Source organism: Mercurialis annua, linkage group LG8 (genome assembly GCF_937616625.2).
Source record: "Mercurialis annua linkage group LG8, ddMerAnnu1.2, whole genome shotgun sequence".
In the NCBI taxonomy this organism is placed as follows: Eukaryota; Viridiplantae; Streptophyta; class Magnoliopsida; order Malpighiales; family Euphorbiaceae; genus Mercurialis; species Mercurialis annua.
The window spans coordinates 8,261,235-8,277,977 of NC_065577.1; the positions used below are offsets into that span (position 1 = coordinate 8,261,235).

The following is a 16,743-nucleotide window of genomic DNA, read 5'->3' on the forward strand; positions in this document are numbered from 1 at the left end:
TTACTTAACCTTATAGATAATGTCTTTTTTCTATTACTACTATCAAGACCATCTTGCTTTTCTAAAATTTATTTTTTAGGATCAACCAAACAAAATGTCATTTAAACACAAAAGAATTATTTGGTCTAAAAAAAATAGTCGATTCATTTATTATTAACCTTAACAAAATTTTGCCCCCCTTAAATTTTTTTTAGCTCTGCCACTATTAATGAGTATAGTGTGTATATAAATTTAAGTTCCATTACAGGAGTTTGATAAGTTCATAAGTAACATTTTGTTATGAATTTTTTTTGAGAGAAGAGCAGGAGAAGAAGAAGTTAGAAAATATGTAATTTTATGTTGTGATGCTTACTAGTGGCGGAGCCAGAACTTTCGGTAGGGAGAACGGAATTTAATTTAGCAAAATAACATAAAAATTTTGTAATATTATTTTTTATATTGTTCAGTTTAAAGAAATATTATAAATTATTTAACCATTTTAAAATTTAAAAGATTGTACGAATGTATTAACATAAACATAATTTAATAAATATTAATTCATTAATGTATGTTAAAAAATAAAAAATAAGATCTAAAAAATTGATAAATAAAAGCAATATAAAATATAGAACAGCATTTTCCTGCAGCCTAGGCAACAGAAAACTCATACAGGCTAAATGGCAGCTTATTAGGCTGCCACACCTGTCCAGTTCCTTTAATAACTAATTGGCTAATTAACCACTTTAGCTATTACTATTATATATCTTTACAACTCTAAGAAATGTCTGGACTATTTTTCACTGGTTAGTTCCTATATTTTGATTATTTAAATATCAGTATCCTCTAATGCAATCAGTTTAGAATCTAGCATTTTGTTTTCGTTTTCCTAATTAATAAATTTATTAGCTTTATTTCGGCTAAATAATTAAAAAAAAATTATCATGAACGAACAAAATTTAATTCATATATAATGAGGTCAAATGTAAATAAAATTAAAAATATTATTAAATGATTTAATTTAAGGTTAAAAATATTATTAACCTTTATTTATATAAAACTTTCATATAGAAATACATTGTTTTAGATAAATGTATATTTCATATATATAATTTATTTAATGATGAATAAGTATTTAAAGTTATATAAGTTTTTTTTGTGATTGTTATAATAAAAACGTTTAAATTATTAAAATATAATATAAGTTTAATTTTATTAATAATATATATGAGTTATGTTTAATTAATTTAAGTTTTTATTCATGATAAAATTTTAATAACAATATCATTTAGAATTAAAAAAATGAAAAAATATAGTAAATAACTAAAGTGGAACTTTAAAACAAAAAGCTAAAGTAAAACTTGCAATAAAATACGATGATTGTAGTATTTTCTGTCAAATTTTGTAAATTCCAATAAGTAGCCTATCTAATGTTGCCACGCGTATAGGCAGCAGGACTGGAAAATTTTCTTCTTATTTATGGGTTTTTTTTGGTTCATTTTGATGAATAGTTTACTAGGATTTGTTATTTTATGGGGTTTACATTATAAGATAGTTGGATAGTTTTACTAGGATTTGTTATTTTATGGGGTTGATATATTATTGGATAGTTGACTAGGATTTGTGAAGATATATACTATGTGTTTTAGAAATCAAACCGGTGGCTAAACCGGGGTGGTTTCCGATTCTTGATTCAACCGCCGGTTGAACCGGCTGAGTAATATTGTTAAACACTATCTCGTATAGTTCATGGTCCAACTTCCGGTTCAACCACCAATTCAGTCTGTTCTGCCGGACAATTGTTCTATTCGTGGTTCAACGGATTGAACTAGCTAGTTCGTCCGGTTCTTCAGTCACTAGATATACTCCTTCAGTGTATTTTAGGTATCCCGAACTATAGATTTATTTTTATTTTTAGAAGTCGGTTAACAAGATAAACATTTAAAACATCTTTAATTGAGTTAATTTTAGTCAACTAAATTTAATTGATTATGATTTAGATACAATAGTAATTAATGATTTTTGATATTTTTTATTAAAAGTAATTTTATATGCATTTTATTTTATGAGTCATCTTGAATCACTAATTAATAAAAATACACGGAAAGGACGACTGAATTAATAATTTAGTAAGGGTATTATAAAGAGTTAATTTAATTTTAACTAAAAACTAAATGCCTAGTACAAGTCAAATAAGCCTATGTTTCTTGGCTTTGTCATGTTTTTAATTGGAAAAATTTATGTGGAGAGTTATAAAATAGTAACTCAATTTTGAAGAAAAAAGTTTACACACTTTTTAAGTTTTATCATTTTTTATGTATTAGTTTTTAAAGAGAAAAACATAGTTTTTGTAATTGTAAAAATTAAGAGTTATGTGAAATTTCATCATCATTTCAAATATGTGTTTCACTCTGCATAATTATTTTATATAGATAGAAATAGCATGTTTTTTTTATTGTTCAATCTTGTTACAAAAATAAGTTGAATCTGGGTTAAAGTTGAATTTTGTTACAAAAATAAGGGTAATGACGAACTGAAATTAACTGTTTTGGAGCCATGGTTAATTAACTTGTAGTCCAAGATTATGAATTGTTTTGGTGGATTGAGAAATAAAGCATAGAATCTAGATTGGGAATTAGATTATCAGAAATAACTTGAATCTTTTGGCTAGACTTGGATACCGATTACGACAATCGTCATTATTTATGTTAGATAATGTTGAAAAACTTCGTAAAATATTTGGATGTAACAATCTTAAACCCAGAAAAGTAATTTGTAGGCAGTTTGAGCTTAAATATTGATCTATAGAAGTGCCATAGTCGAGACTGAGATGTTATGAAGATATTGGAGCAAATACCGGTTTTTTTTACATCCATTGTGCCGCATCATTTGTACAACAAACTAATAAGATGTGTAAAATTTAGATTCTTTTAGAATACTTATAGAATAATGAAAAGATTCCACAATCTACATATCTTATTGGTTTATTGTATAAATGATGTGGCACAGCAGATGTGTGGTATAATTAATTACTCTTATTTTCTGTTCTTGTCCCTTTATACTGCGGTGTCAATTTTTTAGCAATGTGTGAGATTCCTTTTGAATTTTTCTTCGTTGAGAATTCTGAAGCATTGCAGTGTTGAACTTTACTAAAACATTGTTCGATATTCTGATCTTCTAGGCGTAGAGGAACCACACTAATTCATCTCGAACTTTACATATTTGTTAGTTTCTATTAAAAGTTTCACGGGCTGTTATTGTTTGAATAGATTTTCTATATCAACCTATAACCTGCGTTGGAATGTTATAATTCCTTCGTTGGAATGTTATAATTCCCTCGTGTGCGCCGATCAAGACCTTCTTTCTCTCGTACACCGCAAAATGAGCTTCTTTTTGAGATGTGCGCTGATCAAGACCTTCTATCTCTCGTGTTTGAAGATGCCAGATTATCAGTATGTACTTGGAGAGAATCCAGTATTCTTGAATGACAAGACCTCCAAGATTGAGGAAGGCGTGGTGGTTAAATTCGTGTTATCGGAACAAGGTGGCTAGCAGCAGAAAGCGAGTTTCAGGCATTGGTCAGTTTGGAGGGTGATTATCTTGGACCCGTATCCTAGGATGTCTATCTTCTGTTTCGTTGGAGATGCATGTAAATTGTCTTTGCTCATGAGCTAAAAGAATATTAATCTGAATCTTGTACCTTCTATGCTGTCCAATTTGCAAAAGAATTAATGATAAATGAGCATTAATAATTCCAGAGTCGATTTTGTGGAAGGAGTTGCAAAAGCTATATTTCTCATATCAGAACAGCTCGTGGCGTCAGCAGCTTTATGAATTAAAACCCGAATAGTATTATGAATACTCCTTGGAATTTGGCCGACCATAAAAAATTCACGCACAGCTACAACACAATCATGCTTCATAATACCCCAAGAATTATAATGAAAAACCGGCATGTAATACCATCACTTTCTGGAGCATTAGTAAGTTGAAAATAGCCTCAAAATATATTTTTTATTCAGTAAACGAACTCTTATCTTGAAAGTCCTTACTCGTAAATAAATCATTAAAATAGTTCTTAGCTGCTGGTTGGATTACAGTTTTATATATGAAAGTTTCATATTAAAGGCAGGAAAAATTATGGTATTCAACCGATGTGCCATATCATCCGTGCAATAAACCAATGATGCGTTAGCCATGTGGAAAAGTTAATGATAAAAAAATTACAATAATTAAAAGACTATCACAAATGCTCATTGTTTTGTTGTAAATATGACACGGCACAATCAATGCATGGGATAATTACTCGAAAGGCAGGCTAGGCACATCTACTAGCATGGAAAAACGCCAGCTTTCAGTAACGTAGCTTCTCAGGTGATAGCCAGCCTGAGCTTTTTTCAGGTGCAATGCCCCCCCGCTAAGTCCACGCAAGCGTGAGGGAATTTTCGATCATAAATTACTTTGGCTAATCAATTTTTTTAAAATTCTCAACCTTAATCAAACTGAATCTTCCATAAACAAAATTGAATCAACAAAACTAATTAAATCAACCAAAATCTTTAACTAGATTTAACCAAAATAGATCATGGTTTGCTAACTCCCTAAATTACCTATTGGAAAAAAGTCATATTGGGAACCATAAGATAAATTTAAAGCAACGCCATAAGATATCAAGGTATGAGATAAAACAGAAACTAAATTCTAGTGGTCTTCATCAGTCATTATCTAAATGTTTTTCTGTCCTTAATCTAAGTGTTTCACTATATGTTTTAGGAAAACTGCACCAGAGGTGTATCTTCATTCCCAAGCTTCAAATAGACTTTTCATTAGAATACAAAAATAGCACTGCTATACATATTACATTTAGTATGTACATTTAATCAACAACCCGGGTGCACCCCCTCTATACTCATAAGGACCAAAAACTAATTTATAACAAAATACGGTGGTACAAATGGTTACTTATGCAAGAAATAACACACCAAAACACTATTTACACCAAATTAATTGTTAAGGTCAAATTGTTCATTAAAATTACCGGAAGTGTGAGGATGAATGTGATGATGCATCCTTGGCTAGCAGTAGTATGAGCTCAGTATTTGTTCGTGGGAGTATCGCCCGACTTACTGAGATGGATGAGCATTCGCATGTGTAGTCGTTTGTTTTCCTGTAAAACAAGAATGGCCAAGTAGAAAGTTATGAAGCTAAATAATGCAATTTCCAAGTGCAGGACAATGAAGCTAGCTAAATATGCTGATACTGTAATAATAACATTGTGTCTGGTTATCATCTATGTGACATGGAAACAAAAACGCTAAAATGGAAAATGCTGAAATCAAAAGGCCAAAACGATCTTATAAGAATAAATAACAGATATAGAGTTTCATAGCTTCAAAAGCATTCCTGAAAACAAAAATGAATTGCCGAGAAGTTTTTTGTGAAACATAGAAGCATATTTAGAGTTCTGTGAACATAAATTCCCTAAAATATTGATGTTAAATGTAAACTAGATATAGCGCCTAGGCTACCACCATAAAAGACATCAAGTACTTGTATCAGGAAGAGTTTTTATAACCTACCCCAGCACAAAATTTCTCAAGGTTATAAATTTGTAAAACGAGGAGAAGAAGGGCTCAAGAAACTTTGAAGTGGCTTTCTCACAAACGGATGGTGGAGCAGTTGAGCTGCCGTAGGCCGATCAGTTGAGTTAACTTGTATGCATTTAAGGATGAAATCTGTGGCCTCTGTTGATAAAGAATCAGGAACAAGAGGAGGTACACCCTTGCCAATCCTAAACAATGCTTGCATCTGTCATCCACGTTATAGCAATTAAAACTCCAGGTTAATTTCAGAGTTAACAAATTTTTGAACTAATTAGTTGCAAGAATTTGTCAAACCAAGGAAAAAAAAAGTAAATATCCAATTTTGTCTCTAATCAAATATTTGTTAGAATGCAAATTTCATTTTTCAACTAATATTGAGCTAGAAGATGCTTGTGCTTTAGGAACTAGCTACATCCTAATTTCTATGTCAAATCTTCTCTTGACCCTATTAATCAGTGTTGTTTTCAAGCACTAAAAGTTAAAAGCATTCGCAATCGAAAACTGGTTATCCAGTTCACATTTGGCAAGTTAGGACTGCCAAATTAACATAAAAATGGTAGCATTTTTATTTTAACAAAAAAATAATACATTGATGTGATGTAAATAAGTCAATAAGAAACAGTCCAAGTCTGAAAGTAGCAAATAAATACTTACAGGTTCAAAGTCAGAGTACGGTGGTTGACGAGTTAACATCTCTAAAACAGTACATCCAAGACTCCATATATCAGCGGCAAGTCCATAGCCACGATTCTTTAAATTAACAACCTACAATTGCATAACCAAACTTGTCAATTTGTAAACCCAAAAAATCTCATACAGGTAAACAAATCCAAGCATGAATGCTTGTTAAATGTAATGAAAGAAGATTTATTATTTCCCAACATAAAAGGTGACATTGTTAATGCAATAATGCTTAAAAGGGAGCATCAAAGCCAGCATATACTAGTTTTGAAGAGAATGGATAATCATTTTAAGTGTGTATATTTTTCATTTGCTCTAGAAGCGACATCTTTAACAAAGTTATGAACTCACAACGTTGATTGCTATCATATAGGTTTCAATAAATGAATGGTTAGGATTTTTTTGCAAATTCCATTTCCAAGAAAAATAAGAATTTAAATACATAACAAGGTATCAGTCAATGCAATACATTTGTTATAAAGATGAGAAGAAAAAAAAGAATGAAGGTGCTGAAAAGTTGAGAAAATATGGATAGGAGATGCATGAATATAGCTAAAAGTGAGGACACAAACCTCTGGGGCCATCCAAAATGCAGTCCCTTTGGAAGATTTAACATCATTCATTTTAGTTGCCTAACAAGAGCCAAATCCAATAACAATAGAGTAAGAGATAAAAAATTGTTGATCATTTTAAAATATCAAGAAGGAGAGAATGCAAAATAGAGCACCTTGGCCAACCCAAAATCTGCAAGCTTTACAGATCCATTAGCATCCACCAATATATTAGCGCATTTGATATCCCTTGATTAGAAAAGATATTTGTTAGAGTTCACAACATTTGAAAAAAATTCCAAATGCATATTAGATGAGATTAATTGATTAATTCTGGAAAATAATGAACCAATGAGAACATTTTCTTTAATCTCCAGACCATGTACATCAATGAGGCAAAAGGATGTATATTCGGTTGGTTCCTTAGTTTTCCAACTACTTTGTGGAGCACAATACTATAACCCTCCTATCCTAGTCTATTTAATGTTGCATTTTAATGAGAGATTTAACATCGATAATTAGAGAAGAGAAAGAAGGGGCAAAAAAAAAATGAAAGCATAGAATGTATGTAGCACAAAGATTTAGTTAATTTCCTCGTCTATATATTACTGAGTTTTTCTTACAAGTTTTGCTTCTTTCATGCATTGAATGTCATCAAATGTAAAAAATCTACTTCAAATGCAAATTGCAAAGTACAATAACTGTATTAATCCAAGAATCACTATTTAAGTTCAACACATACACGGTTATACATTCGAACAATTAATTTAGTATCACAGCGGTATCATCAGTAAAAACTACTATCAAATACTACATGGGAACTTACTAATGCATACTGGTTATGTAACACAAACAGCTAATTAGACCTGGCAATTCGTGTGTGCGGGTCATAAACGGGTCAAAACCGTTTAGATACAAACACGAATAACCTAAACACGAACTCAACACGATTATTAATCGGATTTGATATACAAAACTCAAACATGACACAAATATTACACGGGTTACACGACACTACACATATAAACAGGTATACCAAAGAGTGTTAATGTGTCAACCAGTTTAAAGTGACACGTTTAAACCCATTTAATTATTTAAGTACTTCTTAAATTTATTTAATATAATACTAAAAGAATTATTACTATATTTTCAGATAAATACTATTGTAATTATATATAATATAAAAAAATAACTAAAAATTAAGAATTTAATAAGATTTAAATTTTTAAAATAAATAATATTTAATTAAAACTATTTAATCGTGTTTAAACGGGTTAGGCGTGTATAATTCATTTAGAAACGAAATTAATCGTGTCATAAGCGGGTTGACCCATTTATGACTCTTTACATCAAACCCAACCCATTAACTTCGCGTCGTTTTATTTAATTGTGTCGTGTTTAAAATTGTCAGGTCTACAGCTAATGAACAAGGGTAGTTCTTGGGCTGCATTTAGGCTAGGTTTTAAACAAACTTCACTTCAAGAGCATGAAGCTTTTGCCTTTGGCACACCAAGCATCAAGAGAACTGTTAAAGCATATTAGGAATGTGGATATATTAGAATCAATTAGTCTATTGATTAGTAGCTAAATTATAGGCTAATTGATTATAATTGATTGTGATTGATTGTGATTGATTATTTCCTAGAGTAGGATTTCCTTCCTAGAATAGAGATTCTATACTTGTATAAATAGCCTTGTAATTGTTGAACATAATACACAACAACTTATTCTCTATCTCTGTTTATAACATGGTATCAGAGCATTATTCTAAAGAATAGGATTTTTTTTTTCTTCTGCCTAAAGAAGCAGTGTAGTAGTATTTGCAGCAGTGTTGTGTTACTGCCTAACGAAGCAGTTAGTTGCAACTTTGTCGGTCATCAACTTTGGTGGAAATTATGACGGAAAATAAAATTGTGATTTGTCACTACTGTCATAGAGCGGGTCATATGAAGCGAGATTGCAAGAAGTTGCAGGCTAAGAGATCTCAATTAATTTGTATTGCATCTACGGTTAAAACCTCTGTAAAAACGGTTACTATTTCTGCAGATGAGTATGCCAGGCTCATTCAATCTAGTTCAGTAAATGACGTTGCTGAATCAGGTAAATCTAGTACATGTCTTGTTTCTTCATCTTCAAAATGGGTCATTGATTCAGGTGCTACAGATCATATGACAGGTAATCCTAGTTTGTTCTCTAAATTTCAGTCAAATCAGTCTAGCTCTTCTGTTACTTTAGCCGATGGGTCGCAATCTTGTGTTGTTGGTTCTGGAACTATTAAACCCACGTCATCATTACCTTTGTCATCTGTTCTTAGTTTACCTCAATTATCTTTCAATTTGATGTCTGTTAGTAAACTTACTCGTACTTTGAATTGTTCTGTCACTTTCTTTCCCGATTATTGTTTGTTTCAGGATCTTATGACGAAGAAGATTATTGGTAAGGGACATGAATCCGGAGGCCTCTACATACTTGATCCAGAAATACCAAAATCTATAGCTTGCACTGGAATTGTAACTCCTTTTGAAGCACATTGTCGGTTTGGTCACCCTTCTCTCCCTTTATTAAAGAAACTTTTTCCTCAATTTTCTAGCATGTCATCTCTAGATTGTGAGTCTTGTCAGTTTGCAAAACATCATCGTCTTAGTTTTAGTCCAAGAATCAATAAACGAGCTAGTGCACCTTTTGAGTTAGTACACTCTGATGTTTGGGGTCCTTGTCCAGTTACAGCTAAAACTGGATTCAGATACTTTGTTACTTTTGTGGATGATTACTCTAGAACGACATGGTTATACTTGATGAAAAATCGTTCAGAATTATTTTCTCGTTTTACTAATTTCTGTGCTGAAATCCAAACTCAATTTAGTAAGCATGTGCAAATTTTAAGAAGTGATAATGCTAAAGAGTATTTGTCAAACACCTTTCAAAATTATATGGTGAATCATGGTATTCTTCACCAAACTTCTTGTGTGGACACACCATCCCAAAATGGTGTTGCTGAAAGAAAAAATAGACATCTTCTTGAAACTGCTACAGCTTTGTTATTTCAAATGCAGGTTCCTAAATATTTTTGGTCTGATGCCGTTTCTACAGCTTGTTTTCTAATCAATAGAATGCCTTCCACGGTACTATCTGGTGAGACTCCTTATCAAGTTCTCTTTCCTAATAAAACTTTGTTTCCTATTGAACCTAAGATATTTGGCTGTACTTGTTTTGTTAGAGATGTCCGTCCTCAGATAACGAAACTTGATCCAAAATCTTTAAAGTGTATTTTCCTTGGATATTCTCGTGTTCAAAAAGGATATAGGTGTTATAGTCCTACTCTTAGCAGGTACCTTGTATCAGCTGATGTCACCTTCTTGGAAAATGTTCCATTTTCTTTATCTTCAGGTCCTACTAGTCAGGGGGAGGAGGATGATCTGCTAATATATATTGTTACATCACGCTCTGTACCTCCTCCTCGTGCTCCGGCTAAGCCTCCAATAATTCAAACATATTCTCGTCGAACACAACCGTCTAATCATGTAATTACACCTACTTCAGATCCTCTAGTTCCATGTCCTGAACCAGCATCTTCGTCATCGGATCCGCCTCCGAGCGATGATCTTCCCATTGCTCTTCGTAAAGGTAAGCGTACTTGTACTTATCCTGTGTCTTCTTTTGTTTCGTATGACCATTTGTCGTCATCGTCTTGTTCTTTTATTGCGTCTCTTGATTCTGTTTCTGTTCCTAAGTCTGTAAAAGAGGCTTTATCCCATGCTGGATGGCGTAAAGCTATGATTGAGGAGATGAATGCTTTGGATACTAATGGTACCTGGACCTTAGTTGATTTACCTGCAGGGAAACGAACTATTGGATGTAAATGGGTGTTTGCTGTTAAAGTTAATCCTGATGGCTCTGTTGCTAGGTTAAAAGCTCGCCTTGTTGCTAAAGGTTATGCTCAGACATATGGAATGGATTACTTTGAAACCTTTTCTCCTGTTGCTAAGCTTACTTCTGTGAGGCTATTTATTTCAATGGCGGCTACTCATCATTGGCCTTTACATCAATTAGATATCAAGAATGCGTTTCTTCACGGAGATCTTCAGGAGGAAGTCTATATGGAGCAACCACTTGGTTTTGTTGCTCAGGGGGAGTATGGGAAAGTATGTCATCTTCGCAAATCCTTATATGGCTTGAAACAGAGTCCTCGTGCTTGGTTTGGCAAGTTCAGTGATGCTATTGAGAAGTTTGGAATGAAGAAGAGTAAATCTGATCACTCTGTTTTCTATAAACAATCTAATTGTGGCATTATACTATTAGTTGTGTATGTGGATGATATTGTAATCACTGGCAGCGATTCCATTGGGATTTCATCTCTCAAGTCTTTTCTGCATACACAGTTTCATACTAAAGATTTGGGAGTGTTGAAATATTTCTTGGGAGTCGAAGTGATCAGAAGCAAGAAAGGCATCTTTTTATCTCAGAGGAAGTATGTGCTTGACTTATTATCTGAAACAGGAAAATTGGGAGCTAAGCCATGTAGTGCTCCAATGATTCCTGGTCTGCAACTTACGAAAGATGGCGAACTATTTGAAGATCCAGAGAGATATAGACGATTGGTGGGTAAACTAAATTATCTTACTGTGACTCGTCCGGACATTGCTTATTCAGTCAGTGTAGTCAGTCAGTATATGGCATCTCCTACTATTGATCATTGGAAGGCAGTAGAGCAGATTTTGTGCTATCTAAAAGGGGCACCTGGTCGTGGAATCTTGTATGGTGATCATGGTCACATTAGGATTGAATGTTTTTCGGATGCTGATTGGGCTGGATCGAAAGAAGATCGAAGATCCACCACAGGATATTGTGTTTTTGTTGGAGGTAATTTGATTTCTTGGAAAAGCAAGAAACAAAATGTAGTTTCGCGATCAAGTGCAGAATCAGAGTATAGGGCTATGGCAAAGTTTATTTGTGAGATAATGTGGATATACCAACTCCTTGATGAATTGGGTTTGCAAGCTTCTAAGCCAGCTAAGTTGTGGTGTGACAACCAAGCTGCACTTCATATGGCATCCAATCCAGTGTTCCATGAGCGGACCAAGCATATTGAGATTGACTGTCACTTTATTCGTGAAAAGATTCAACAAGGTTTAGTTTCTACAGGTTATGTGAAGACTGGAGAACAACTGGGAGATATTTTCACAAAAGCCCTTAACGGAGTTCGGGTTGATTATCTTTGTAACAAGCTGGGCATGATTAACATCTATGCTCCAACTTGAGGAGGAGTGTTAAAGCATATTAGGAATGTGGATATATTAGAATCAATTAGTCTATTGATTAGTAGCTAAATTATAGGCTAATTGATTATGATTGATTGTGATTGATTGTGATTGATTATTTCCTAGAGTAGGATTTCCTTCCTAGAATAGAGATTCTATACTTGTATAAATAGCCTTGTAATTGTTGAACATAATACACAACTTATTCTCTATCTCTGTTTATAACAAGAACCTATATAGGATTAGTCAATGAAGCTGCTAGCTTTTCCCAACAGGTAAAGGGATCAATAGATTGACGTTTTGTTTATCTAGCTATCTCATTCTTTCTTTTAGCCAATATTTACAATTAGCAATCTTTCTTGAAAATAGATCTCCTGAAATATGCAAAATGCATGCTAAATAAATATGTGAAACATTTTCCAAGCAGTACACCAAACACTTAAGAAGGCATGATCAAGATAATTTAATGCTAATGAATATTATGTATTACCTGTGAACCACATTCCGGTCATGAAGATATTTTAAGCCATTTAAAATCTGTCTGGTGTAAGCAGAGACTTGTGAATCCCTCAAATGGTATTTTTGATAGAGCCTTGCAAGTGAACCTTTTGTCGCTAGCTCAAGGAAGATATAAAGCTTAGTTTCATCCTGGAACCATTTAACAAATTAGAACAGACAAATTCAGAGCCATCACTCATAACCAAGTTAAAATTGAGCAACAGGTCCAATTGCCAAATATGCTATTTGTCAATTTGTGAACACACGCAATCCCCATACTCCAGTTCTAGGCTAAAACAGAAATAATCAATGACACTTCTTTTATCAATTAATTAAACGAAGCATGAAAAATTTGGAGGGAGCCAAATCTATGATGCATGAGAAATGACCAAGAAATCTATGAAAAATAACAGATAACACAAGTGGTGCTTGAAAAATAATTGTCTGTTTCCATATGCTTTTAGCAAGAAAAATGAAATAAAATTCAATTCACAAGCATTACAAATTTAGTGCTTCAAACAAATGCTGAGAAGTGACATAAGCCATGCATATCCTATGATAGCACATTGTCTGCCAAAATGTTTTGTAGAATTAGAAAGTTGGAAAGCTGTACTATTTAATGAGGTTAAACAAAAGCAAACCTCAAAAGCATGAGCTTACCTTGTCTGTTCCAAGATATCGAACTATATTCTCGTGTTCAAACTTTCTTAATAGGGAAATCTCCTGGAGCAATAAATACAATATTAGAAACAGACTCCAGTGGTACAGTGATTATCTATGCAAAATCTAGAGGTGGAGCTGAAACAAAATAGTACAGTAAGTTGAAAATTTGATGATACAGAGAGGGATGATGAATCTGTATGTGACACAAATGAATAAGATTGATTCATTCTACCTGCTCAAGTTGTAAAATGCTTTGTTTCCCTTGGCTTCCTTGATCCAGCAAAGATACCTCCTTTAAAGCGAAAAAGAATCCATCACTGAAGGAAAACCAAATGAAATGTCAGAGAAATTCTACTAAATTAGTGATAGCATATATCGACAGTATTTTCATTAGTAATATAATCTTGCCCACCTCTCCCTATCTCTCGGACACTGCAAAATTGGCTTTAAAACAACAAATTGTCTAAAAGCCTTATTAAGCAACAAGCACAGATCTAAAACAAATTGCCACAAGAGAACTAGACCTTCCAAGCTTATTATACTACCAGTACTGTAACCCGCACACTTTCTCCTCACATGGGCACAAGTGAGCATCAGACAGATATTCGACAACTATTTTTTGCCCAGATTAACTTACAGAGGAATAAGAGAAAAGGGGCACATATGACTCATTGATAAACCAAATTTCATCACATTATTCAACTATCATACATAGCTTTCCCTTCATTTCACTCAGACCATGGATTTATTTTGAGAATTGAAAAAAAAAAACTCTATACAAGTTAACATTGCCTGAATGTTGTTGGTTTTAAATCAAATTAAGTCTTGGCGCAATAAAGTTAATGCAGATTTTGCATACTGCTGCAAGTTTTTTTCCGGTAGCAAGACACTCTTCACCCTTATTATGTTACTATGACAATTTCTTTTCTAATACCTTTTAGATATAACTTTTCATATATTAACAAAGATTCCTAGCTCAACTATGTTCAGTTTTTTTTCTGTTGTTATGCAAATGTAAATCATACTTCAAAAAATTGTGCATATTTCTGTACTTCACGTGAACTACTCCTCATTCACAACATTAGCTATTAATTCACAACTGAAAATTTCATAAGGCAAGCAACTAATAAGAATCGAGGGAAGTAAAATAAACCAAAAATATCTTAAAACAAATTGTAAATAGTTAGATATGGAGACAAAGATCCACAAACTAATTTGAATATACTATATGACAGGCAAGATTACTTACTCAGTGAAGCCTTCATAAACTGTTCCAAAAGACCCACTTCCCAATAGCTCACCCTTTTCCCATGAAGAAATATTTATTCTCATTTTCACATTTGGAGAAACGTAAAATACTGTCTGCATAGTACTAGAACTTGAATCATCTATAATACTAACTCCACTGCCGCCACCACCATCATCATTTGAGGTTGACAATTCATTTTCTTTATTTCCATCATTATCCTTCTCCACAACCACCACCACCACCTCCTCCTTATCTTCATCCATTACCCTATCCTCTTCATCCGAAGAGCTTAACTCCCTTGGACTTAAATTCTCTTCATCATCCTGAGGCGCAAAAGATTTCATCAAATCCCAAGTTGAACTCACATTATCAACTACAGGCCGCACTAACATAACCGGTGGTGGTGCCAAAGCCGGCGGTCTTAGACCTCTAATCCCTCCAGCTCCACCACAGCCAATTACATCTCTTTCCCCTATGGGCCTGACTCTCACACTCTTATTTTCACGTTTGCTACAATCGCTTACCCCATTTCCAATTCTCTCCACAGCAAACAAATTACGATCACCAGTAACTCGATCACCACCATCTAATTGAGCCATATCTCGCTCCAACCTACCTTCACATCTACTAGAATCCCTATCATCATTTCTAAGCCTCTCCACACTAAGTACATTACTTTCCACACAAGTAACCCTATTCATATCACGATTTCCAAATCGAACTATATCCGGCTCAAACGCAACTTCACCACTGTCAAATCGAGCCATATCTCGCTCTAAACGAGCTTCATCTCTACTAAAATCACTAACACCACTCTCAATTGACTCCACATGAACTAAATTACTAACCCTAGCTCCTTTATTATCAATTTCTTGCTTAAAAACAGAAGCTCTCTTACTATTCTTATCATTATTAGTTACCGTTTGCTTAGCTCGAAACTGCGAAGATAAACTGCCGTTATCGAACGACGAGCGTCGAGCTTTTTGAGCTTCCCAAACAGACAGAGGAATAGAAAAATCTTCAGGACCTGAAAACCCTAAACTCTGACAAATTAAATCAAATTCACCGTCTGTTCCTTTTACTCTAAAGCTTGTTAGTTTATTCGTGTCTAGAATATCAAGCGACCGTGTTCGTGGCGTCGTTGAGCCTTCCGTGGAGAAAGACGACGACGACCACGACGATGAAGGGGAATACGACGCGTCGTAGTCGATGTTCTTGTTGGCGTTGCGACGGTCGAGTTTGGGTTTGAAGCGTTTCTGCAGGTTGTTGTTGTTGTTCTTGTCCATTGGTACGACGGCTCCGGTCATGGATTGCAGAGGGTTTGAAGTTTGAAGAATTTATGGGATGATTTGAAGGGACGGCGGAGTTAATTAATTATGGCTGTGGTTGAAGAAGAGAAGTGGTCAAATGTGTGTGGCAGTAGTAGAGACTCTGTGTTGTTTGTTCAAAGATAAAATAAAATATTATAATAAAATCGACTTTTTTATGTATAAAGTAGCTCAATATTAAAAAACAAATCTGTACTAATTCGAAGGCGCAAGCGGATTGGTAAACGCTCTTATGAATTAAGTGAGTTCGCGGGTTTAAATAATATTTATGTACGTCTGTAAATAAAAAACATAAAGCATGTTGAAGAAAAGAGTAATTTGAAAAAATGAATTCGTATCTTATTCATTATCCTCAGCTCAGTATATATACATAATAGTGAGCCTAAGTTAGTTACAATACACCAAGAAACAGAGTATAAATTACTCTAACTAACTACTCCCTCCATTTCACTTTAATTGACGTTTTAAGTGAAAAATTTGTCAAATTGTTTGACGTTTTGCACTTTTCAATGCGTTTAAGTCTTATTTTTCTCTAAATGCCCCTGTTTATTATAAACTACTTTTACAATGAACTAAAGCCAATTAATGATTGAGGGAGTTGCTATAAGGGCACTTAGTATTTTACACATCTATTAATTTCATTTTTTAATCTTTGTGAAAATTCTAAAACGACAATTAAAGTGGAATGGAGGGAGTAACTAACTTAACAATTAAGAAACTATTCTTTATACTCCCCCTCAAGAGGAGCATAAATGTTGTTGATGCTCATCTTGCTTAACAAGCCATAGAACATTCCTCAATTGAGAGCCTTGCTGAAAATATCAGCAAGTTGCTGAGATGTAGAAATGTGTTGAGGTTTGATGATGCCAGCCTGAACCTTCTCTCGAATAAAATGACAATTCAATTCAATGTGTTTCGTGCGCTCATGAAAAACTG

At 33.6% G+C, this 16,743-nt stretch overlaps 1 protein-coding gene across 1 annotated transcript; it reads right to left on the minus strand.

Moving 5' to 3' along the window:
* Positions 1-4,772: 4,772 nt before the first annotated feature.
* Positions 4,773-15,939, minus strand: LOC126660246 (mitogen-activated protein kinase kinase kinase 1-like). Its single transcript, XM_050353623.2, has 9 exons — positions 14,480-15,939; positions 13,463-13,547; positions 13,228-13,290; positions 12,560-12,717; positions 6,988-7,060; positions 6,833-6,892; positions 6,234-6,344; positions 5,556-5,784; positions 4,773-5,143 (listed from the first exon to the last, which is right to left on the minus strand). The coding sequence occupies exons 1-8, from the start codon at positions 15,784-15,786 to the stop codon at positions 5,578-5,580; spliced, it is 2,064 nt and encodes a 687-aa protein (XP_050209580.1). The 5' UTR covers positions 15,787-15,939; the 3' UTR covers positions 4,773-5,143; positions 5,556-5,577.
* Between the last annotated feature and the right edge of the window lie 804 nt (positions 15,940-16,743).